Source organism: Tachypleus tridentatus, chromosome 10, assembly GCF_004210375.1.
Source record: "Tachypleus tridentatus isolate NWPU-2018 chromosome 10, ASM421037v1, whole genome shotgun sequence".
In the NCBI taxonomy this organism is placed as follows: Eukaryota; Metazoa; Arthropoda; class Merostomata; order Xiphosura; family Limulidae; genus Tachypleus; species Tachypleus tridentatus.
This window is the reverse complement of record NC_134834.1, coordinates 32326401-32352440: the sequence shown is the minus strand read 5'-3', so window position 1 is coordinate 32352440 and position 26040 is coordinate 32326401. Positions and strand designations below refer to the sequence as shown.

Sequence of the window (26040 nt, the reverse complement as noted above, 5' to 3'; positions counted from 1 at the left end):
GGTTCGAATCCTCGTTCCACCAAACATGCTCGTCCTTTCAGCCTTGGGGGCGTTATAAAGTCACGATCAATCCCACTATTCGTTGGTAAAAGAGTAGCCCAAGAGTTGGCGGTGGGTGGTGATGACTAGCTGCATTGCTTCTAGTCTTACACTGCAAAATTAGGGACGGCTAGTGCAAATAGCCTTCGTGTAGCTTTGCGTGAAATGAAAAAAACAACAAAAAACCCTATATCTTATTTAATTTTTGCAGTTTTATCTATTTATTACTTGTTATTTCGTCCTTCCATCCTACTGTTTAGTCGGTTCTTCCCCTGTGTTATCTCTTAATGTAAAGCAAACAGTGAACTCATTTAGTAACGTAAAATATTAGGGAAAACAGTTTTTACCAGAAGCACTTAAATTATTTTAAAGAGTAAATTCATTTGAATTCAATATATATATATATTTTCAAATGTGCTATAACCATTTGCGCGTGCTAATCAGAATAAAAATAGCGATAATAAACTTTGCTTATTAAACTAGTTGTTACCACTTGATCAGATCGTTTTTGTAAAAAATAAAAAAAAAATAAATAAATAATCTGAAACCTTTTACAATCTCCCGTTAGGCCTGCTAGTACCGAATATATACAACTGAATTTTTAACTCAACATGGTCTCATTTTAAATTTTAGCTCATATTCTTGAATATTCAGTTTATTTCTAATTGCGGACAATTATTTACACATTTCTCTGATGAGTTGATTTTCCTGCTTTAATTCATGTAAAAAGAAGTATTCTGATAGAAGATTAATTACAGGAGTAAAGGATTTTTTATTTATTTATTTTTAGCTGCCTCCCGCTAATACAGCGGTATGTCTACGGATTTACAACGCTAAAATCAGAGGTTCGATTCCCCTCGGTGGGCTCAGCAGATATCCCGATGTGGCTAATACAACATACACACACATTTTTAGCTTTTACACAGCCTGGAAGGGAAAAAATAGAGTTCTCTATCATTTGATGTAGCATAATTTTACTTCTATGTTTCAGAATATTATGTTATAATCATAAAATTAAAAATACATTTTTCATGCATTGCTTTACTAATTTAAAAAGTAACCATTTTATACAGACAAAAACATACTTTGCTGAAAAGTCTCCCGAATGGTTAATGATAGTTTTACAGATTTACGAAGCTAAAATCCCGCGTACAGGGTGCAGATAGTTCGTTCTGGCGGCTTTGCGCTAAAACAACAATTCTTGTCTTGAAGCGAGTTGATTGTGCTGCCATCTAGTACCACAACTGTTTAAAACGTTGCGGTGATTGACGTAACAGTACGTCACAATCGCGCGATATTACTAGATATTGCAGCAATGGAGGTAGCAGGTTGAAGATTCTGAACTATTAGTTCTTTTATTTGTTAGAAGGTTTTTACAGTATGTTATCTTTTAGTACACTTTCAATATTTGTATTTTAAGTATAAAATTTTGTTGACGATAAGCTTGAGACCTTTTAATGTGGACATTGATACGTGTATGAAGCTGTTATCGAACGTCTCGTGTTGTGAATAGGGTTGGACACTTGTGTTTTCTCGTACACATGCATGGCAGGGGGACATTTTCCTAAAGTAATGAGTGAGTAAAACATATCTTACGATAGAGAATAAACATTTTGATGGTTTCTGTGTTTGTAATGTTATAATTTTCTAAATTAGTGAGAGATTTCTTAAATAGTAAACAATCAGTACAGTAGATAACAAGCGGAGTTGCGGTTCCGTTAGTGTTAACTGATATTGTATGAAAAAGCTAGCACGGATAAAGTAGAACTTGAAAATTCAAGTTGAAACTAAGAAGCAAAAATCAGATATTCAAAAGTTATTAAAATGATGTACTTAAAACAGAGATATTTTAAGTAAAAATGTGGCGAAATTTGCCTTTATTGGATAATTAACTATTGACAAATGTATTTCACAAGTATTTAGTAACGTAACACAGTTACTACCAGCACTAGTACTCTGTAGTTATAATAATATACTATCGTATATCGCCTAGTAGTAGTAGTACGTAGTTAGGAGTGGTAGTAATAGTATTGTAATAAAAGTCAACCGCAAAAATATTAGTGTGGGGTCTGTAATAAATGGGAATTAGAATGTTAGAATACCTCCTAAGTAACTAATTATTATAATGTTTGCATTAATATATAAAGTATCTTTTTTATATGAAATAGAATTATTACGGGAGTTATATTTGTAATACAAAGCATATTTTTTCCATTTACTCGTTAGTAATTGATAACTAGGATTTCAGTATCGAAGAATGGGAACATTTATTATGAACTTTATGTTATATAACATTATATTCTGTAGCTTGAAATAATTTTATCAAATGTATAAGTAACTTTTACAGCGAAAAGTTCCTATGGAGGTAATGCACTTTAATAATTTGGTTTCAGGACTACGCTGCGTCATCTTTCGTTGACGTACTTTCGCTAAAGTGCATATTTACATCTTACTTTTAGAAACAACTGTTAGTTCATTGACCCCAAGACTTTGATATAAAAAGACACAAAGTGATAAATAGTTATAAAATGAAACGTTATTGTTATATATTTAAAAATATATTTTTCAGATATGAGTATTATTTTTTTACTACCGAGGCACTGTAAGTAATATCGATGACAACGAAAAAAGAATCGAATCTCATTTCGAAAGCTTATTCAAATTTACCATAAACTGTAATGTATATTGTTTTCACATAAAAATAAAACAGTTTTTAAAGGCTTAATTCTTTATGAAAAGTTATTAATAAGCCGTATTTTCCAGTTCATAAGTACATTTTTATAAATCTGGATTGTTTTTACAAATATGTTACATTTTAAGGCTTGGAGAAACTATATAATTAAACAGCAGTGATTATTGTTATTGTGATATGGTTGTTAGTTTTTCAAATAATGATTTTACTTACATCTACCTATTGGATAATTTTGCTTCATCTTATAAGAAATTTGAATTGCTAAATAAGGAATTACAAATGGTCCGCCAGAGTAGAGTTGCAGTACCATAATAAAGATTAGATGTACGTCCAAAGGGTCCCCGAAAGTGTTCTGTTTCAAGAGTAAATAAAACCAAAATTAAGCAAAATTATTCACGTTATTTGTGGCATGTGCACATTTTATTGACGTAATGACAAAATGCAATGTTAAGCGTCCATTATTTAATATAATTTTAGTGTGTACTGAATGACTGACAGACAACACACTATTATACAGTGCGAGTGGTTAAAAAAGTGACCCCTCCAAGCAGCTTTCGGCCCTCTTTTGAGATAATGAGTTATAAATGAAAAGCAAAAGTACCCTAGTGACGGGAAAAGTTACAGTTAATTTATTAATATAAATTATTTCTAGGATTTTAAAAAGGTAATTGTATTGGACTCTTGGATTCATTCAGAATTAAAGCTGAGTTTACTTATACCACCCACAGCGAAAATTAATTGTTGAGCATTTCAGTCTTACTAACATTCGCTCAACTATAGCAACAGTAAATCTACGTTTTTATTCTTTAAGTCATGTCACGTTTTGAAATGTGACTGATAGTGTGTTTAATTCCTAACAATTCATGTAGAATATCCTGCTTACGAAATAACATTTTGTAATAAAGTTATTTATTCTCCCGTCCTTTCAAATGTGAATGTTGAGCTTTACCTGCGTGCATAGCTTTTCAAAAGCAACGAGAGAAGCAGCCGCCGTACTTGGAACAAAATACATGCAATATACGTACGATTTCACTCATTCAAGAGGACTTCGGCATTGGTAAAAACAGGTTCTTCTACCTCAAATTATGAAGTCCTGTTGGAACACGTTCGCCAGTACGCTTATAAGAAAATGCGTGGCGCTCTCCTTGTTTCAAAATACCGACTGTAGAGAGGTAATTGTTTTTATTTATTATTGTTGTGCTTCTTTTTTCTTAATTCTCTTGTATATTAATTCTTAACATCGAATAACCAGTGTAAATAAGAAATATGATTTTGATGCTATTACTTCTTGAAGACTTTCACATCGGCCTTAAATTATAAGTTCGGTGGGTGGTGATGACTAGCTGCTTTTCCTGCTACATCAGGGATGGCTGGCGCAAATATAGCTTTGCACGAAATTTAAAACAAGCAAATCATTGGTATTTCTCATGAAAATGAAACTGGGAGTCGTTTTGATGAAGTTTTAGTGTTTAATAATTAAAGAATATTAATTTACGCTGTATTAACTGTCTTTATTTAAGAACAAAATTACATAGGAAGGAAAAGTCAGTTACAAATTATTCTTCGATGGTGTTGAGAATAGACATTTAAAAATATACAGTATTCCTTATTTTAAACTGTATTAACAGTACTCTCAACAGATTGTTAAACGTGATTTTGTTCCCGAACGCGACTTATATCACGTGTCACTTTGGCTATTTATTATTCACGTATAGTATATTCTTAAGTTCCAGGACTTCGAATTATTTGAATTATTTTAACTTAAGTATAGAAAGGAAATGTCTCAAACGGCATTGTTTTTATACTTAACTATTTTAATTTTAGGTATTGAAGCAGTATAACCAAAACGATGTTCATACAGCCATGTTGATATGGTAACTTACGGATCTTTATAAAAACCAATGCCCTTTATGATAACCACATTCCAATTTTATCGTGGAGACGTAAAGAAAAAGTGGTTTATGGTGATAATATATAAATAGTTATCCCCTATACACATGAACGCGCACGGTTTGTGAGCCGGAATATGAATTCTTTCTCGTGCGAGTCATTGCGTGATGTTCAACCTCTTAATCAACGACAGGTGGCTTCTAAACTACACTTTCAAATAGTTTGTTTCTGAGAGGTTATTACAGTAAAAACTATTACTAAAATATGCAGTAGAAACGTCATTAGTTACTAGTTTTTATTATATCATAGGCCTCGCCTAAGATAGTTTAACACATAAGAAATGTTTTTTTTTTGGTCTTTTAAACCAAATAAATTGTTACAGAAAGTTTGCGTTTACCGAGTTTGACCTTAAAATTATATACCAAAATTGTTTTCTAGACAAACTTGTCATTCAGTGCGTATTTGCAAATAAATAATGTTTTTGAAGTTTCGAGAGAAGAAATGTGGTCATTTACAGTGTTTCTTCGCATGATAGCGTCACTGGCAACCGTGTAATGGAACTTTACCGCCAGTCTGGAACCTACCTGCCACATATTCGACGCAGGTGGAATTATGGTTTTTGTTATTTTGAGGGAAACCTTGACGCCGCTAAGCCTGTTTCATCTGTGTTTTCCAGTCTTTATGACGCTACCTGGTTGATGTTGTATATAGAGGGAAGGTTCCAAATTGTCACAAACTTAATTTTGTAGACAGATGGATAACATGAAAACTTATTACAAAACGGTCATATAATGTGCACGTTAGGTAACGAATATAGTGAAGCTATTATACACACGCTATTTGTAATATGTAGTGGTTGCAATGTAATGTACAGCAATGGTTTGCGGGTTCCCTTCAGAGTCTGTGGAAAGGTTTCATAAATGTAGGACAATTTTTTTGTAGTTTGCCGATATAAAATATATATATACAGAAATTTGGTGGTCCGCGAACAAAATAGTGTCATATCCACTTAACTTAGGATTAGTTATAATCGATTTTTAGACAAATTGTTTTAATACTATCCTTTAATAAAGTTCAAGGAATGTATCCATTCAAGTAAGAAAATTACACATCTTCACTTTTTCAGGCTATTCACGATTTTCTTGTTCTGTTGTTTTACTTAGTAATCTAATTGATTTGCAAACTGTTTTAATGTTGTGTTTAATGAAGCCCAAAATGTATTTATTAAAGTTCGGTGTTTGTTTTATTCCATATCCTTTAGTAGTGTAAAATAATTGTGAGTTGTTTCTCAAACGATAAACTATTTTTCTTATTTCATTTAATGTTTTGTCACGAAACGTATGATATTTTCTTCACAGATGTCCTATGAATAAACACTAGCATCATTACTGTACTCGGAGGAGAATATCTTGTACACCATTTTCGGTTTGAAATTGGAGAAAGTATCTGGTTTGAAAATGCAGTCTAAAAAAGTAATTATAAGACTAACGTCTTGTTTGTTTGGCTTATCGAGTAAAACTGTACATATTATTTTATTTAGTGAGCTTGGTTTATACTAAAACAAAAGAGCGTAGAATTACAGTATTATCATATTTAATCGCTATATTTCATCGTATTTTAATTTGGTTTGGCTTGGTTTGAATTTCGCGCAAAGCTACACGAGGGCTATCTGCGTTAGCCGTCTCTAATTTAACAGTGTAAGACTAGAGGGAAGGCAGGTAGTCATCACCACCCACCGCCAACTGTTGGGCTACTCTTTTACCAACGAATAGTGGGATTGATTGTAACATTATAACGACCCCACGGTTGAAAGGGCGAACGTGTTTGGTGTAACGGGGATAGCATTTTAGTACAAACTAGTAAGGATATTGCTAGTAATGTAAATGTAACTAGTGTTTCGAAGTTTGAATATTATGATTTTTAGCTCCAAATTAGTTCCAGTGTGAGAGATGTAAAACTTGTGTATTAGTTTCACTAATACAGATAATTGGTTCGAAGTTCATGTTTACCGACTTGTATCTTCTCAAATGATTTAAGTGGAAGTATCGGGCGTGGCTAGTTGATTAGTGTGCCACACTTCTGATCTGAAGGTTTCAACTGCAATGTACCACTGAGCGTGCCTCGCACTTTCAGATTTGGGGCGTGGCGTTAGTGTGATATTCAGTATTGCTGTTTAAGAGTAACCGCGTAATACGTGCGGTTGTATGGTTGTATGTTAGATAGTCCGTTCTAAATTAGAAAAGACGGCTTGAATCTGAGGGTTCTCTGACCTGACTATTTGGCGCGTACCAATCAGGTGGAAAATATCAAACAATATTTATAAGGAAAAACAAAACAACCGACAAATATAATTTAAGTTCAGAAAAATGAATAACTCCATTTTTGTGATAATCACTGATTTAAATAAAATTATATTATTAAAATTCTCCTTTCCCCGTCCAAAATAAAGGTTAAGGTTGTAAGTCAGAGGTTCCCAAACTGGGAGTCGCAGGAAAGGTGCGTGGTATCCATATTGTCTGGGTTTAGGAGCGTAAAAAATAATGTTATGAAGACACTCATTATCTATATATTTTCTGGATTTGTGGGTGGAAGGTTCAGTCAGGTAGAACACGAGTCTGTTTAATTATGAGTTTGTTAAACACCGATATTTACTGAGATCTTGTAAAACACAGGACGTGATAGGAGTTACACTTTCTGGTTTTATCTCCATCAAGCAACAAGACTGAAGGCTGTGAACATTAAACTTGTCTTAACGACTCGTGTTCTATAAACCTGTAATTTATGTTAAATACAAGACATCAGCTAGGGTTAGTAATAGTACCTAAAATGGGTCATTCAGAGCAAACTAGCGTGAAGAAACCGTAATCAACATTTAATATATTAATTGTGTTTTGATGTTCTTTATTGATACACATTGATACTACAGTAGTTCAATTAAATTTTGAATTTAACTTTAAAAAAAAATCGTGACATGCGCAGTGTGAGCTGCCCGTGTCCAGAAAGTTGAAATAACATTCAAATTGAGGAAATATTGAGTTAACGGTATGAGTACACGTTTGATTATTCATAAACCAAAGGAGACGAAATTTGTTACTTATATGAAAAATGTAATTCAACTATTGTTGTTTTCATTAAAAAAGTACATGGTTTAATACTATCACATAGATAGTTTACATTATAAAAACAACGATGCCACTGAAAGACGAACATGGAGTTCATTCATTTCTCTTTTTAACGTCAGGCGTATATAAACCTATCAGTAAAGATGGAATCTAGAACGGAACGCCATACTGACTTAGGTTGTGTCGGCAATATAGTAAGTCACTGTATTACTTTAGTATAGTATTGGGAACCATAACCGTTATTGATGAAATGTGAACAAGTGAAAAAAAATAGTAAAAAAACAAACAAACTAAAATCAGAAACCGGATGACGTTTTCTAATTTAGGCAAGAAATTACCGAAACCATGAAGGGATTTTCCGTGAAACGTAGACAATATTTTAGCGGGGAAAAGCACTTAACCGACTTTCTCTGTGATTAATATTTAGTGAAATATTGTTAGTGTCACGCTTTTGAAACGTGTGCACCATATTAAGTTATTCGACATCTATAAGATGTGATGTTTCAGTGTTATTTAGTTACTGAACCAGTGTATATTGTGTAGTATGCAATTTGTATAGTATCTATTGTGGCATGGCAGTCATGAGACGAAAGTACAGAAAGAGAAATTGTGTTTTCTCAGTAAGTGTATATATTTTTATGTAATTTGATATGCGAGAGTCACCGTTATTAAGTAATTGGAGGTTTACGACCACGACTTGCTTGATGTGTTCGACAACGACTTTAAATTGTAAACAAATTTCGACTGCCTAAGTTGGTAGTAAAAGTTCAGTAGCTTACTTAAGCTAGGCTTCTAATCCTTAAGACTAAGCCCAGATTGGACAGTCACCAAACAGTTACTAAACTTTTAATCGTAATTTAGGTGATTAAATTTGATTTAAGCTTCTGCCTTAAACTCTTTGATGAAAACCCGACAATCTGATATTAAGTTTTAACTTTAAAGTTACGACTTTAAATAGTAGGTAGTCTTGTAGTATATGACCTGGTGGATAAGGCACTTGACTCGTAATCTGAGGGTTGCGAGTTCGAATTCCGTTACACAAGACATGCTCGCCCTTTCAGTTGTCGGGGCGTTAAAATGTGTCGGTCAATCCCACTATTCGTTGGTAAAAGAATAGCCCAATAGTTGGCGGTGGGTGGTGATGACTAGCTGCCTTCCCTCTAGTCTTACACTGTAAAATTAGGGACGGCTAGCGCAGATAGCTCTCGTGTAGCTTCGCGCAAAATTCAAAACAAACCAAACCTTGTGGTACAAAATAGATGCAAATTAAATTCTTAGGTACAGGTTCCATAACCTGCTAGGGTGAAACACCTGATGACAAAACGACCTGTAACAACGGGATCTTGTTCTTAACTCAGTAGGGTCCATGTGTGTGTGTGTGTGGGGGGGGAGTTACTGATTACTCACCGTCCTATTCAGGTAGTTGTCCTATATAGTACAAACCTATTTCTGTAGTGAACTTACTCGTACCTATATGACTGCACAAGGCTTTGGCTCGCAGTCACGTGAATACTCTAGAATACGTATAATATACTGTTGATATCCTGACAACAGGACTTTGAAGCTGTCATGGTTACAGTCTCAAATAGATTTATATGCAACAAGATTTTGAGGTTATACACATACGAATTTAAATGAGTTATGGATAATGGGTAAACCGAACAGTTCCCAGAGGGGTACGTTACGTATTATAATTTATATCGGACGAGTCTCCGATTTATTATGTTACTATTTCGAATATCCGGGAATTTAAAAAAGTAGATAAGTGTCAATATGTATTACATTTATATTTTTCTACAAGATTGATACAATTTTCTTTCTAAACACAAATATATTTCAATATATAAACATTACAATTTGAAATAAATGTTATTACACGTAATAATTTGTATACAACAGTTTTACAAATTTATAGAGAACACTGAATGTTATATCCGGTACAGAACTGAATATTTTATCGACGATCAAAGTCCGCGACGAGCTTATTAATTTCAAGTTGATGTTGTTACGCTTCGTCGAAGCTAACGTTACTTTTTCTTGCCAAGCCGACTTTTCTGGTGAAGGTATTTAATGTTCGCACAGAAATAATAACGTTCGAAATCATTCACTGATGTTTAACCATTTGTAATGTTCAAAATCTATAAATGTTCATGCTTAGATTCTGTAGTTTTCCAATTAATAAGCGTTAATCACAACTATAACTTCCGAGGCTTATAGTATACTGTCTGTAGCTGACAAACAATAATAATGATTGTCTCTTGGAGCGTTGGTTTGTATACCAATCACGCGAGATTCTCAAACTTTCAACAATGTTCGAAAACACGCTAGTTTTCGTAGAATAAATATTGTTGATTCTTACTCAACAATTGTTGAATCTTCCACAAATGTAGATAACATATGTCAAAAGCATCAAACTGAAACACATGTAGGTATTAAAATAAACGTATAACGGTAAATCCGTTACAGATATTACCAAGAGCAAATTTTAACTGGCGTTAAATGAGTTATTTGATAACTTTTCTTGTAGGGGGATTAAAGGATTTTACATTGTGAAACTCGTTTGTATTTAAGTGTTTAGAAAAATAATTTTTAATTGTAAGCCATCTCCTGTTACGTTGTGAAGTTTTTGTTCTTATAGTGCAAAGCCACACGTTGTTTATCGCGGGGAATCGAACCCCGAAATTTTGCACTTTAAGTTCGTAGAATTTACTCTGACCCACCTTTGAGCTTGGGATGATTTTTTTCATAACTTTGTTATGGTAGAAATTAAAACACGTCAAATGTGTTGCTTTCTCTTTTATTAAAAATAATATATTCACCGACTTTCGTATGGACCAGTGGAAAGTCTTAAAACCCTAAAATCCGGGTTTGGATATTCATGGTGTGTACAGTGCGTATAGCCCATTGTGTAGCTTTGTGATTAATTAAAAAACCTCTGAAACAAATGTTTTAAATAATTTTGCTGTGTACTCTATTTGTGAGTTATACCTGATTAACTGTGAACAAAATATGCCCGTTTTATACCAATTTGTTGTCAGCATATATATATTTTAGCGTTTCTGCCTGTTATCACAGATGTAAGATTTTTGTATAAAACCTTTTCTTCGCGAAAATCATATATGAAATCGACACCACATGCATTTGGTTTATTTTTTAATATGTGTATGTGGCTTCTCGCCTCGCGTGCGTCACACGTGAAGGCTTGTTTTCAGCAGCATTCCAGAGTAGAATGAGTCATCACAGTCCAAACGCTCGTGATCTGGATCCCACTCTTGACTTTGATTGGGCAGTTTCGCACGTGCTTCAGTCTCTGATCGTGCAAGTTCATACATTTTTGCGATTCCGATTGGAGGTAATGGGTTTGAGGAAAACAATTGTGAAGCACAGAAGCTTTCATTAGTTACTTCGTTTCGCTTTATGATGTAGAAAGAATGCACTTCGTTGTTTTTTTTGTGATGTAGAGTTCTGAGAAAAAAAAAACCTGCATATATCTAAAAACTGGTATATGCAACTTATGTAAGAAGCACGCCAGTATTTCTCTAAAGGTACACGTGGGTAAGTTATTTTTTTATTGTTCACAAAACATATTTCAGTGGCGTTCTTCTTGCCTATGTTGTTCACATGACTGACATGCAGAAAAGTAAAATGTATATATATATATATGGGGAGTAAGATTGAACTTCCAGTGTTTAGAGATTAAATATAAACGTAATATATATTATACGCTTAATAGACAACATTTTTCCTGTGTGTTTTAAGCTTATAAAGTAATCGTACAAAAGGCATTAATAATAGGCCTGTTGTATTTTGTAAGACTGCACAGGTGATGACGGTAATGGATATGAAGAACATGATTGTTGCAAGTGTACTGTTACATGTTGCAAGTGTACTGTTATTTTGCACATTTCTAATTATTGAAAATATCAAAGGGACTAGTTAAAAATACTGTTAACACAACCTTTTATTATATAGTAGGTCTAGTATTAATGTCGTATGGCAAGTATAATTAATTATAATTATGCTTCGCCGTCTCAGAAAAGGTCCTCACAGCATAACCATGTACAAAAGGTTTTATTTCCTGTATTAAACACCGATTCCTTCGGTGTTCTGAGAGAAAGCAAATAAACAACAACCGCAGCGGTTAACTTCGTTATCACCAACTAAGCATGATAGTTTGAACATGACATTTTTGCCTTGACCCACATTACTGTACGATGACCTTGTTAGCACACTCAAACCGCCGCCACTGCAATGGTGCAGTCGTAAGTTCTGTAAGTTGACGAACCCGCCCGTCGCTTCGGTCACAATCGATCACACAATGTTTTGTCAAATACTGGTTTATGTATTATCAGTAACTTGTGATCAAAGCAGGTTAATCTAATATACCAGACTAATTAGGTACATATAGTGTCGTGAGATAGATTATTGTAAAGAATCATTAAAACTCTTTAATTTCATGAGTTTGGTAAATTCGCTGTTATATTTTTGAATGTAATTATCACAGATTTGCCTCTGCTTTCTTTCTTTCTCTTTATAGCACACTGGAATGAAAATCTGCTTTCTTTTCTTTTCTTTTTTTCCTTTGGAAATAGATAAAAGTATTGAATCAAAATGAAGTTACCTGTTTTCATGAACCAATATGGTCCTCAGTGGGTCAACGCTAAGCTAAGTTTGCGGACGACAAAGCTAGAATCTGGAGTTCGATTCACCCCTTAGTGAACAGAGGGCGGATAGCCTGTTGTGTAGCATTTGGTTAAAAAAATAGATATTTGACTTTTTGGCCTGGCATAGCGAGGTGGTTAGGGTACTGGACTCGCAGTTTGAATATCACGGGTTTGAATCCCGTACCACCAAACATGCTTGCCTTTTAAGCCGTGGGAGCGTTATAATGTGATAGTCAATCGCACTATTCGTTATTAAAAGAGTAGCCCAAGAGTTGACGGTGGGTGGTGATGACTAGCTGCCTTTCTTCTAGTCTTCCACTGCTAATTTAGAGATGACTAGCGCAGATGGCCCTTGTGTACTTTTGTGCGAAATTCCAAATAAACTAAGCCAGTGACCTTTTTTAGTTATCTCAGCATCCGGCAAACGACAAAAAAATAACTGAAAACTGCTTTTCAACGATAACCTGTTATTAGAGCTCGGAAGAATAAAATTTTAGATTCGTTGGTTCACCACTTGCAAATAAATCTTCCCTTGGAAGCGAATTGTTCTCGTTTATGTCAAAATTTTGGTGAAAGTTCATTGCCTTTTGCAAAGTAATTTACCGACAGAAAACCTGTTTTCAGTGCTAAACTAATCAATACTAGACACTGGTAGAGCGAGCGTTTGGGAGTTGTGTTTATCCCAATCTCAACAGTTGGAAGAATGATATTTGCACGAAATACAAACGTTATGGATGCATTTACTATAGCAATTCTGTTGAAGTTAAGCAATCATGGATAAAGGTTGCTCAAAAGAAATCTTCAATGGCGATATAGTACGGCAACTTCTATACGAATTTAAGAGTTAGAGAAACGTAACGTTTATAAGATTTAGGCTAGCAGTGTTTATACTATAACTTTCACTGTACATTTGTATAGTACAGGTTTGCAAAGCATGGTGGTTTGGTAAGGATCGCTTCTGTTAGTACGGATCGAAGGGTCAGAAATTCAGTTCGTAATAACGTTGAAGAACAGTCAGTGCTACGTTACAGTTACGACAGAAAGTGTTCGTACCCCTGCGTCGTGAGTAGTTTTTTCCTCATAACTTAAAAAGTATCACGATTAGGATGATGAAAGTATAGATATTATAAATATTATACTAACACATTTACATATTTTTTATGTAAATTAAACGACAAATAAACTGTTTATAAACAAATAACCAAACATAGGAGGGGCAGAAAGTGTTCGTGCGTCTACTTGAATGGTCAGTTGTGTAGCCTTTCAGGTGAATTACTTGGCGCAATGTCTCCTCATAGTCCTCCATGATCGTTTGACGGTACTCGACTGGTATTTTCTTCCATTCTTCTTTACAGAAGGCCTCCAACTCTTGGAAGTTTTTCGGATGACGCTGATGAACTATGGTCTTTAACTCATGCCAAACGTTTTCAATTGGGTTGAGATCGGGTGACTGTGATAGCTACTCCAGAACGCTTATATGGTTCCTCTGCAACCAGGATTGCACATATTTCGATGTGTGCTTAGGGTCATTTTCGTGCTGGAAGATCCAACGACGCCCAAGCCGCAAGTTCCAAGTATCATTCTTGATATAAGTGCCTAATATATCAACGTACTCTTCTTTTTTCAGGCTGATGGCTGCCTACACCAGAAGAGCTGAAGGAATCCCATAGCATGATAGAGCCACCCCCATGTTTAACTGTAGGGACGGTGTTCTTTGGAAAATTTCGTTTTCCCTTCTTACAGAAAATATAGCGAACATCATTGTGACCGAAAAGCTCGATTTTAGTCTCGTCTGACCAAAGAATACTCTTCCAATAGGTAAAGGGTTTATCTACATGCTTTCTTGCATACCTCAATCGTGCTCCTAAATGAACAGGCTTTAAATATGGAGTTCCACGAGGACGGCATGCTTTGAACCCAGAAGAGCGTAACATGTTCGTAACTGTTGAGGTGCTTACTTCAACCCCAGTTTCCCTTACCAGTTTCTGTATGTCACTACGTGTTAAACGAGGGTTCCTACTAACTTCTCTGAGAACCTCCATCTTGGTTCTCTCTGGAATTTTGGTGAAGCGTCCGGAACGAGGGAGGTTAGCAGTTGATCCTGTAAGCTTAAACTTGGCAATTATGCTTTGAACAGTAGATTTCGGCCCATTATGTTCGGCACATGTAGCAATACCGGAAAGAGACACACGAGACTTGTATTTTACAATAATTCGGTTTTTTAAATCACTGGACAGTTGTTTCCTGTTCACCATGATGACCAAGCAGATAATGTGCGCAGAAAGGTGTGGTTCAGGTCCGTGATTCTGATTCCTATTTTCATTCTTTTGTTTTGTTTTCCTGTCAGAAAGAAATGGCCAGATCACGTAGTTGTTACTGAAGTGTAACGCGCACTAATAACCTAATTCAAAGACGCAGGCATTTATCAGTTGGAACTTAATTGAGCCAAAGTTTAAAACATTTGTCATTAATTACCTGGCATGGCCAGGTGGGTTAGAACGTTTGACTCGTAATCTAAGGGTCGCGGGTTCGAATCCCCGTCGTATCAAACGTGCTCACCCTTTAGCCGTGGAGGCGTTATAATGTTATAGTCAATCCCACTCTTCGTTGGTAAAAGAGTTGGCGATGGGTGGTGATGACTATCTGCCTTCCCTCTAGTCTTACACTGCTAAATTAGGGACGGCTAGCGCAGATAACCCTCGAGTAGCTTTGCGCGAAATTTATAAAAAAACAACAACATTAATTACCAGCATATGAAACAGTCGTACTTGGCAATAATGGATATTTTTATACAACTTTTACGGTGAATGAGTGAATTATACTTTTTATAAAATAATTTAAGTTATTATTTTTGAAATGGTACATTTAATGAAATAATGTAATGTGGTTACATAATCTTCATAAAATACGCGTGTTGATAAAAAAAAAAGTTCTAGTTACGCGTCATAATGAACTTAATGTATGTAGGATTTGTAGAAAACTGAGAGCCCCCATCATTACCCGAGAGGCGTAGTCTGGGAAGGGCTCAATATCATAAAAAGTGTAATAGATTTACTCTGTTTTGGTTTTTTACACAAACGCTAAACTTTTTTGTAAATCATAAATTATTTTCTCTTTGGTTCAAAGAAAGGGTCCACATTTTTCCTGGAAAAAGATCCCCCCCACTCTATGATGCTGGGTACACTCCTGTTTTACCCCCATATTGACCAGGTCAAAATAAAAAATATATTAAAGTAGTCGAATGCTGTAATAGCTCAAACAAAAATAGATATAGAAACTTCATTAAATGTTGGATGACATCATATTACTTTTGAAAGATCATATGTAATTGATTATTTTGAGGCTTTCTGGTTCCGGTAAACACTACTTTTATTTCATGTTCTTTCTGTATTAGTTTCTGTAACAAACGTAGTTAAAATGCTGGGAAAATTTTTCAGTAAGTAATAGAAACAGCCTTATTCTCTTTGATAAACTACGAATTTGTGGAATTTTTTTTCAACTTTTACCACGCAATATCCAGAATGTTCTCTACTGTTTATAGCTGCGCTATCTGTGGTCATGTTCTAAAGATTATTAAGTTCATTGTGAACTTTAGTTTCTCAATATTCGTAATAACTCTTTAGCTTATGGGAAAATGTAGCAATTCATAACGCCTTATAATGGTAGATTTATAAAGCTCAGTTTCTAGTCATATGTTAACATAGATTGGAAGTTGCCAACAACCATATTTCTACCGGAACTGATTGGCTCTCGTTTCGATTTCAGACTGCATTAATTCAGCAACAGAATACGAGCCGAAATTCCATGGCTTAGTTTCATATGTTTTACAGCATACTTAACGGTCTTTATCAAATATATATTATTATTGAACTTTTAACTGTGTTATGTCACATCGCTAGTGTAGCACTTACTTTCACACAGTGTATTCTTTTGAATAGTTGGGGTGAAGTTGGACTTAATTTAAGAATCTTTTACCTGTATCATGCTAAGTTCAAAACAGTTTGTTAGAAAGATTGAATATCGTCCGTTGATTGAATAATTTCAATGGTATTTTTTGAAATTAATGTTTACTTGCGAGTTTTTGCGTTACTATCGATATTTCTTTGGGATGTTTTTTGGAAGGTTTGACGTGTAGAGGCTGAAAATTGTATTGATCGAGTGATACGTCAATTATCACGTGACTTAGCTGGGTTTTCCCGTGTTGCCAAGATATGCTAGTGCTGTTCGTCCATATTTATTTAAAGTTTTTGATATAGAAAAATAATTGCTCTTCTTCGTAATGACGGTAAAGATTGAATACAAATAAAAAGTTCCTTCTTGTTTTGATACATTCCTTTTTTTCATTATCTTATAAAATTCGATGATGACGTCTAAAATTTGACCAAAGTACTAGCATTCATTTTAAATCGTGTTACCATCATAGAAAAAAAAAGGTAATCCTAGCATTATTGATTTATTGGTATTTTATTAATGACACAAATGTGTGTTATTAGTTTGTAGCATATCATGCTCTTCAGAAATTAATTTCGATAATTCGTGAAACGTTTAAGATTCAGAACTTGGAGGAAAATAGCGATTGAAATTGCTTGTATGTTAATCATACAGTGTTTATGCGAGTCAGTACACCAGTGTGCCTTTATGCAAGTCCTACACATTAGTGTTCCAACAAGTGTAACCGTAAATAATTATTACAGCGCCCTTTTCTTCTAAGGTTTCTTTGTTTTATGATGAGTCGAAAGTGTAATCTTAATGTTTTCCGAATCTAGAAATAAACACTACTCGGTATGGAATAACAGAAGCTTGTGTCGTCTATTTCAGAGCTCGTGAGAGTTCTACAAAGCGCAGGTTTCGACTTCTTTGTGTGTCTTGTCATAACGCTCTTGTAACCCTTAACACTTAAGAGGCAGTATTGTTAAATTCGTATGCAGAAATATGTACTATTTAAACGAACCAGATCAGTTTAAAATCATCACCATTACTAATATATTTTTCTGACCTTGTGATGAAATACCGATGCACGTACAATGATCTGTTACTGTACATTTCATATTTGGTATCGACTCAAAGTTTTAACTGAAGTCGAACTACTTTCGCTTTGGAAAACCGATTGTCAAGCGTTTGCGATCAGTTTTCTTAAACAAATAATGTTTTGAAATCTGAATATTTGTAGCAGAAGGTAAATGCGCGTAAAGTGTTTTCAAATTTCCACCAAAATAATGAACTTGCCATCAGCGATGTCACAAAAATATCAGAGCAAATTTAATAACCTAAATTGTCATGTAACAACTTTATACAAATTGTAACACTTCAAAACGGCAGTGTTTACACGCCGGAAAACCTTTAATTAAACAAATGATTAAGTTAGATTTTGATTTTATGTGTACTGAAAAGAGTGAAAAAACAAGACGTTCGACACCTGAGCAAGTATACACTTGAAGGCATGCATTTGTGGTCGATGAACTTTCTACATATATGTAATCTCACGTACTTGCATGTTCAGAAATTGTGGAAATTTCTTAGTTAGTAACTATGTATGAGAAACAAAAGTACCCGTCCCCAGTGACGAGAAAAACTTGTCAATTCATATAATATACTTTAAAAATATTAATTATTGAGCATTTGAGTTGTACTAACAGTCGCTCAACTATAGTATACAGTTAATTTACATATTTATTCTGTAATTTTAAAATACCAATGATAGTGTGTTTAATTCCTGACAATTTAGTATAGAATATTCTACTTAAGAAATAGAATTTTGCATTAGCATTATTCATGTCTATTCTCCAGTAATTTCAAATAATAACAAAATAGCACTGTAACAGGACGAGTTCGCATTAGACGGATGTTATTTATGTGTCGTAATTCAGATAGTAAACTGTTATCTTTTGAACACATTTAATACATTTCGTGTATCGAGAAAACAATTTTCCCACAGTTTATAGAAGCATAAAAGAAGATGAAAATCCAGTTGAACTTTAGACTTTCATCAGCGTCTAAGTTGGACAGAAAACTGTGTATTGAAATCCACTGACCCCTTAAACAATAATTCTAATTCTATATATTATTTTTTAGTTAAAAACCGTTTTGCTGAGTAACATCGAACCACTTAGCTTTGAAACCTTCCAGTTTATCTACACGTGTTAGCAGAGAAAATGGTGCCATATAAAAGCAGTTTTAGAATTGACTATCAGATAATTTGTTCTAGAGCGTTATTTTCTACTTTCCTTTTGTTTTCGCAGTGAAAAAGTTTGTTTATTGTCATGTATACTAAGTCAGTTTTGTTGTTGTTATATTATACGTAACTTTATTTCCGTTTGTGCGTAACGTTTCACGAAACTGACTATATTTGTGATGTACGTAACATATGTATATACTCTGCTGTACGCTACGGTTAGTCCCCTGCTGGTACAGCGGTAAGCCTATGGTTTTACAACGCTAAAATCGTGGGTTCGATTCCCATCGATGGACTCAGCAGATAGCCCTATGTGGCTTTGCCATAAGAAAACACACCACATGCCACGGTTAATCTTTTATGTTTTAATGGTGAACCTCATTACGGTATCGCAATTTTTGTCTAACCAATAGCATGCGCTTTGGAAGCGATGTATATCGAATATAGATATGATCAATCAATACAGCTTATATTACCTACTAAAAGATGTGAAAGAAAAAACTCAAAAGAGCACGTGGTAAATATCCAACGCTAACAAATTGAAAGAGTTAAACTGTGTTTTCCCGTGGGGTGGTTGAGCCACGGGAAACGCTACTACTTTTTCTGTGACCTTTAATTTAGTTTAAAAAAACAAACTAATTTTGAAAGCGGACGTCATGTGTGTTTCCATAATGGTCCAAGCGACATATTACACTATAATGAAATAAACCTTCGCATGTTTATGTAGCAATCTAGAAGTTTTAGTTTTGCAGAACAGCGATTGGCTACAAGCCCTAACTTTGTTTCCTAAGATAACTTAACTTTATTTTCTTTATTTAGTGAAACTGCCGAAAGAAAATATAAGTGTCCTTGTGAAGTATTTCTTTAAAAAAACACCAAAAAAACGACGGGAATTTGAAATACATAAACTTTGGCTCGTATATTTTGCTGCATTACTACAAGTACTGTGTTCTACTTGTATGTTTTTTACAGAAACGCTTTCTCTTTCTCTCACACACCTATGTCTACAGCGATACACCTTGTTTACTTTATTCAGCTGTTCCAGTACAAACAACAGTAGTAATCCGTTTCGTTAAACAAGTATCTCTACGTAGATCTTTGTGTTCTGTGTTGGTCGAGCTGAGGAAGACTAACATTTGGAATCACTGACTCGGTTGTGTTCGTACACTTATCACGTTAAACTACGTTTGGACGTAGTTGCCATTGGGTATTGTGGATGTAACGTAATAACCCTCGCTAGAAGAGAGAAAGGTATCGATTTTTCTCGGAAATGCGGACGAGCGTTACCTTCAAAGTGGAAAGCAGCTGTGGGAGTTAAGCCTATTGAAAGAAATACAGCTAAGGCTGTCGTATGTCGTCCGCCATAAATTCTGCATTGTGGCATTTTGATGACAAGTTGACACTGCCTGCGGTTACGTTGTAATGAAAACATTGCTATGCTTAACATTTGCTACATTTTGAAGGGTCCATACGGGCGTTTATTGGACATACAACAAAGTGCCCTTTCAAACGAGTTGTTTATAACCTTTTCTGTACAATATCTTTACTAAATCGGCTTACCGTTTGTTTACCAATTATTCAACTGGCCGAAATAGTGAGTCTTCTAAAAACGATTCGTTTGTCTTGTTAATGTTTGTGCATTAAGTTACGAAGAGCTAGTAAGCAAAAGGGGCTGTTTAAGAAAGTTTGTTTGTACTCGTTATTTTGCGTGAAGAATACGATATAATCTGCAGATTCTTTACAGCGTGATAAGGTGAGAAGACTTGAAAACAACTTGTTGAGGAGAGTAAGCTTGGAAGTTTGTGATATAACGATGTATAAAATCGTACCACGTTAGTAAAGTTTAACGTAGCTAAAGACTATTAAAGGCTATAACATTATTTTTAAATTTTATTTGTTAAACACACAAGAAAGTTTGTTATTTACTGGTGTTTGTGGCTGAGGATTTGCAATTATTACCAATAGAACTAGGTTGAGCAAAGAAATTACTTGCATACTGGTTGATACTTTGTAATTTCCAACCTTTATTTCAACTCCAACACCTTTCATCTCTATAAATAGAAAAACTTATAGAATTACTAACCGTTTTTTCTTTTCTTGTCTAGTTCTCCCAGCAATGTAGTAGGAGTTTTAAGAGACCCTAAAAATACTCAAGATGCATACACCAGTCTCTAGCATGGTGGGTTCAGTGAAGACTGAATCTCCATCTAATGAAGATATTGGTGGGAGTCGCTCATCTCCGGCTTCACTGGGTATTATGTTCAGTAGTACAGATAGGGAGGACTTTGGAACAAGGTAGAGTATGAGATTACAGCAGGTAAAAAAAGTGGGATTTTCATTAATACAAATTTTTAAAGTTTATCCTGAAAAACAACATCTTTGTGTATTAGCTGTTTTCCTCGTTTGTACACACTGTAAGAGTGCTTATTCATTCTCCTTTAATGAAGCTTTTTGGATTATGATTACAATTTTAATTCAATGTTTAGACAACAACAGTTTGTGTAATACAAATAGCTTTGGGTTTCAACAAAATTAATTTCAAGTTGATGATCTTTCTCTTTCTTTCAAAACATTTTAAAGAGTTGATAAGCCATAGTTGGATATACATTTATTACAGTTTATTAAATGTAAGGTATTCTTGAAATTGGGCAATAGTGATTAAACAGTTGCTGTGCACTGTTAGAGGAACCAAGGCATGTATTGCAATCAGAGTTAAACAAGTCAAGGAGAACCACTTTCTACAGAAGTGGTTGTAACTCTGGCCTTCTTTCTTATCTAATGTTTTTATGTATTATCTGTGACCTGTTTACATATTTTTGTTTGCTGTCAGTTAATGTTAGGTAATCACAGATAGATTCTTAGAATTGTTTTTCATATTAATAACATAAGCTTAATCTAATTGTTTTCGAGAAATATTTATTAGTAGTTGTGTTACTAATTGTTACCAATTTTTTGTTGTTTTTTTTACTAACAGTACTGACAAGGAGGATTGTTTTGATAAAGGGTATGTTTTATTTATTTACTAAAAATAAAATATATTTATGCCTGATCATTCTAATACTCTAAAAGTTTTATATATTAGCTTAGTTATTAACTGTAACTTACAGTTCTTTCTGTCCTTGTGAAAAGAAACACTAGTCATACATTACAAAATAACTGTCATCACCAGAGATGTGATTTATCTTATATTCTTTATTACATAGATGCTGCTACTATATTTGATCTGATGTGATTTTAATGCTGTGTCTTTGCAGTGTTCATTTGACAAGGTTTTGTTACATTACCTGTTAATGAACTTGTTAACATTTAATGTCATGCATGGTGTAATGTTCAACACACTAGAATGAATTCCTTTTCTTTCCTGCTGTACAGTGTTGTTCTGCTAAATCTTAGTGTCATAACCTTGCCAGAATTTTGCACACATGTGATGTCATCATCAGGGAAAAGATTTCATATTCATTTTTGTGATTCCTCTTTAAAAGAAAGAGAATATGTATGACAATAATTATTTCAGAGTACTTTGATTAGTATTAAATTAAATAGGTGTATATTACTGAGAAAAAACGTGCAACTCAGCTTCCTTTAAATTAAGTGTCAGTAACAAATAAGATCATCAATAACTAGAGATATAAAATTCACTAATGTTAAAACAAGTTTTCAAAATGCATATCTTATCAATTTAGTATGTTTTTAACTACACTGTTCTATTAAAAACTTTGGCTTCTACAAATTTTTCCATTCCTCCTGTTTTGCCAATACAAATAACTGAGAAAAAACCCTTTGTTGTATTATATAGATAATAAGCCTTTTAAAAGTGTGTATTTTAAATGCACGGTATAATTCTGAGATTTATTTTATTAAGTTTTTAATACAGTGCTTGTGTGTCTTAATAATCATGTGACATATGACAAATTTTATCCCATTTTAATAGTCCAACACCTGCCTTTGAGCTGGAGTTATCGCAGAGTGCCTGATAACAGCTCCTAGATAAAGAGAGAGGCATGACTGTGTGTATGTGTGTGTGATAGCACTTTGTCAGAGGACATTAAAGATCATAATCAATCAATGTTTTCTAACACTGAAAGTTTGGTTGTGAAAATCACTTAAATATGGATCTAAGATGAATGAATCATTTTATACATACATGATTTAAATTTTGAAGTGTGAGAAATTTGCTCCAGTTTTAAGTACTGAAGTACAATTCTGGTTTACTCCAGCAGTACATCAACCTTGCTTCTATACCTGATTGTCACATGTACTAACTTTCATTTTTGTACACAGTTGATGACATTCAACTGTTTCCTTCTCTGCCTCATTGCTTTGTAATAACTTCCTTATTTTCATACTGAAGTAAAATATTCATAAAATTGAGCCAAATATTTTTTCATTATGACAGACTTTATTAATGCTAGTGGGTTTAGTGTGCTAGATGCATAACTTGTTATATGCTTCAGCTACAGTGTCAGAGAATAAAAGAATGAATTAATAAGTGTACTGTTAAAATATGATATGTCTGTTGTTATGTGCTCTGTTGGATATATTAAGTATTACAGATTGAACTCTTGAAATATTTGAAGCATCTTACTCCATCACAAGAAGCTTAATTCATCAAATGTTATTCTTGCACAGGAAATGTTCTCATAGGAAATAACATAATATGTTTAGTAACAAAAATAACCTTCTGTCTACTGTAGAAAATAAAGATGCTATGAGAATTCGATTTACAACTTAGAAGTTTGATCGATTTTAAATATAATTTTCAAAAATGAAATTAATAAAAAATTAGCCCATTAGGTTTTTGTTTGCTTCTGATAAGAATTATTCTGTAAGTTATACAGATATCCACAGCTGCATGAAAGTAATGCTTAGGAAATTACTGTATATTACATTAAATATAAACTGCCTGTCGTATCTTCTTGACTACATACAGAAACTCAGCTGATTAATTTATCGAAGACACTCTTAATCATTTTATTACAATGATATATAACCCAAATCTGCTACAAATGTTTGATTTCTTTTGTAATTTGTTGCATTACATATTCTCTTATTAGTATTATTTCTGAGTTTAAATTTTAAAGCAGAAACTGTGGTTTATGAAATCCTCTTTAGTATTTCATGAAATTATGTTAAATAATCTTTTTTTGGCAGGATAAAATTGACTTAAGGAAACTGTGCAAGCCAAAGGTTTAGACACTTTAGCAAACATTGCTGATTACTTACAGATTCTAAAATATATTCCACCTTGCCAGCATTAACCACTTGGAGTAATTGTATTATAACACCAAGACAAAATAAAGCTGATAAACATTATTTTGTTTGATAAATCAACCCATTGTTAATTTACGAAATGAAAACTGTAGTGGGATTGTAATGTAAAAAAAACAAAAAAAAAACAGGTTGTTTTCCTAAAAGCCTTTCTCTGTCAGGTTTGTTTGAAAAACTTTTTTGGTATTAACTGTATAAGCTTTTTTGTCATGCAGAATGCTCTGTATCCAAGAAGAACTTAACCAACTGAGTATGGAGATTCAACATTCTAAATCCCCTCAAGGAACATTACAACCCCCAGCAGTTACAACAGGCCCCCCTAGATCTCCTAGTTACTATAGTTTAACAAATTCTGGAGGGGATCAGTCACAGTCACAAGGAAAAGATGGTGGTATTGATTTTCATGATAGAAGTAGTCGATCATCTGGATGGTTTGAGGGTCTACTAGGATGTTTGAAACCAGTTTGGAGTATTCTTGGAAAATCTGGTAACAGTGAAAGTAGAGGTGAGAAATTACTCCATTTTTTTTATCTATCACTATTTCAGTATATAAACATGAAAAAAGGGAGAAAGATGTGGTTAAGGTGGCAATTTTGACACCACCAATTTCAAATAATTAATTATACTTGTCAAAAGATGTTAGGGTTAAGTCTATTATATTTTTAACACAACATTCTTTATTCAGTCCCTTAGTGATTTCCAAAAACAAGAAAAGCCCTTGGGGGACTAAATAAAGAATGTTTTGTGAAAAAATATAATAGATCTAACACCAATGACTTTTAAAAGTGTAATTAATTAATAATAATTTAATAATTATTCATCATCAGCTTAAGAAAACCATTAGTACTGTAACTTTACAATTCATTGTTTTCTAACACTTTAAACTAGAAGTCTTGGTTGGATAGTCAAGGCACTTGACTCGTAATCTGAGGGTAGCGAGTTCAGTTTAATGTTGCACCAAAAATGCCCATTCTTTCAGTTGTGGGGGCATTATAATGTGATGATAAATCCCACTTTTCTTTGGTAAAAGAGTAGCCCAAGAGTTAGTATTGGGTGGTGATGACTAGTTCTCTTCCCTCTAGTCTTACACTGCTAAATTAGGAATGGCTAGCGCAGATAGCCCTCGTGTAGCTTTGCATGAAATTCACAAAAACAAAACAAACAAACTAGAAGTAAAAAAAAAAAAAAAACAGTTATGCACAAATACCACAGATTTGTAGTTTTGTTTGAAATTTTAAGTCTTATGAGATGAAAATTTTAAATATTTTTACTCCACAAATAAAGACTACAATCATGCAGCTGAACATTTCATTTATTTATTTCATCTATTGTGTAGATGATTTGAATGGAGAGACAAACAGAATTTGTTTAAAGTTTAACGGTATTATTTGTCTTCGTAAAAATAATAATCAGGTACGAATTGGGAAGATAATTAATTAGAAAAATGAAATTCCAGGTGAAGTTTTTTAATGTATTAAAGGTTTTTTAATTTGTTTAAACAGATGAATGGGAAATTCCATTTGAAAATATCAGAGACTTGCAGTGGTTGGGTAGTGGAGCTCAGGGTGCAGTTTTTAAGGGTCATTTGAATAATGAAATGGTTGCTGTAAAGAAAGTGCGTGACAAATCTGAAACTGATATCAAACATCTCAGAAAATTGAATCATCCCAATGTTGTATCAATCAAGTAAGTTTACTGTTACATTTGTTTTGAGCTGTCACTTTGAACTTTGTATAGAAATAATTTAAGATTCAAAATAATACTCAGAATAATTGTTAGTATGTGTGTTTGTATTTATCACAGTATTAAAAATTTAGCAAATAACTATAACATAATCCTGATATTACTATATCAAAATGTATGCATGTCTCTCTTATGCAGGCCTGGCATGGCCAGATGTTTAGGGTGCTTAACTCTTAATCTGAAGGTTACAAGTTTGAATAGCCATTACACAAAACATGCTCACCCTTTCAGCCATGGAGGCATTAGAAAGTGATGGTCAATCTCAAAATCTGTTGGTAAAAGAATAGCCCAAAATTTGGTGGGAGATAGCAATAACTAGTTGACTTTCTTCTAGTCTTACACTGCTAAATTAGGGATGGCTAATGCAAATTGCCCTTGTGTAGCTTTGTGTGAAATTCAAAAAGGAAACAAACTTTTTTACGCTTTGAAGATTATTTTTTGTCTAATTGT

At 33.8% G+C, this 26040-nt stretch overlaps 1 protein-coding gene across 1 annotated transcript in view; it reads left to right on the top strand.

Annotated features, from left to right (window-relative positions):
* Nucleotides 1-1326: 1326 nt before the first annotated feature.
* Nucleotides 1327-26040, top strand: part of LOC143228326 (uncharacterized) — a 58562-nt gene continuing 33848 nt past the window's right edge. Inside the window, exons 1-5 of the mRNA XM_076459596.1 lie at nt 1327-1615; nt 20685-20874; nt 21554-21583; nt 24063-24352; nt 25350-25533. Coding sequence (XP_076315711.1) covers nt 20735-20874; nt 21554-21583; nt 24063-24352; nt 25350-25533 — 644 coding nt within the window. The 5' untranslated portion in view covers nt 1327-1615; nt 20685-20734. The remainder of the gene's footprint in view (nt 1616-20684; nt 20875-21553; nt 21584-24062; nt 24353-25349; nt 25534-26040) is intronic.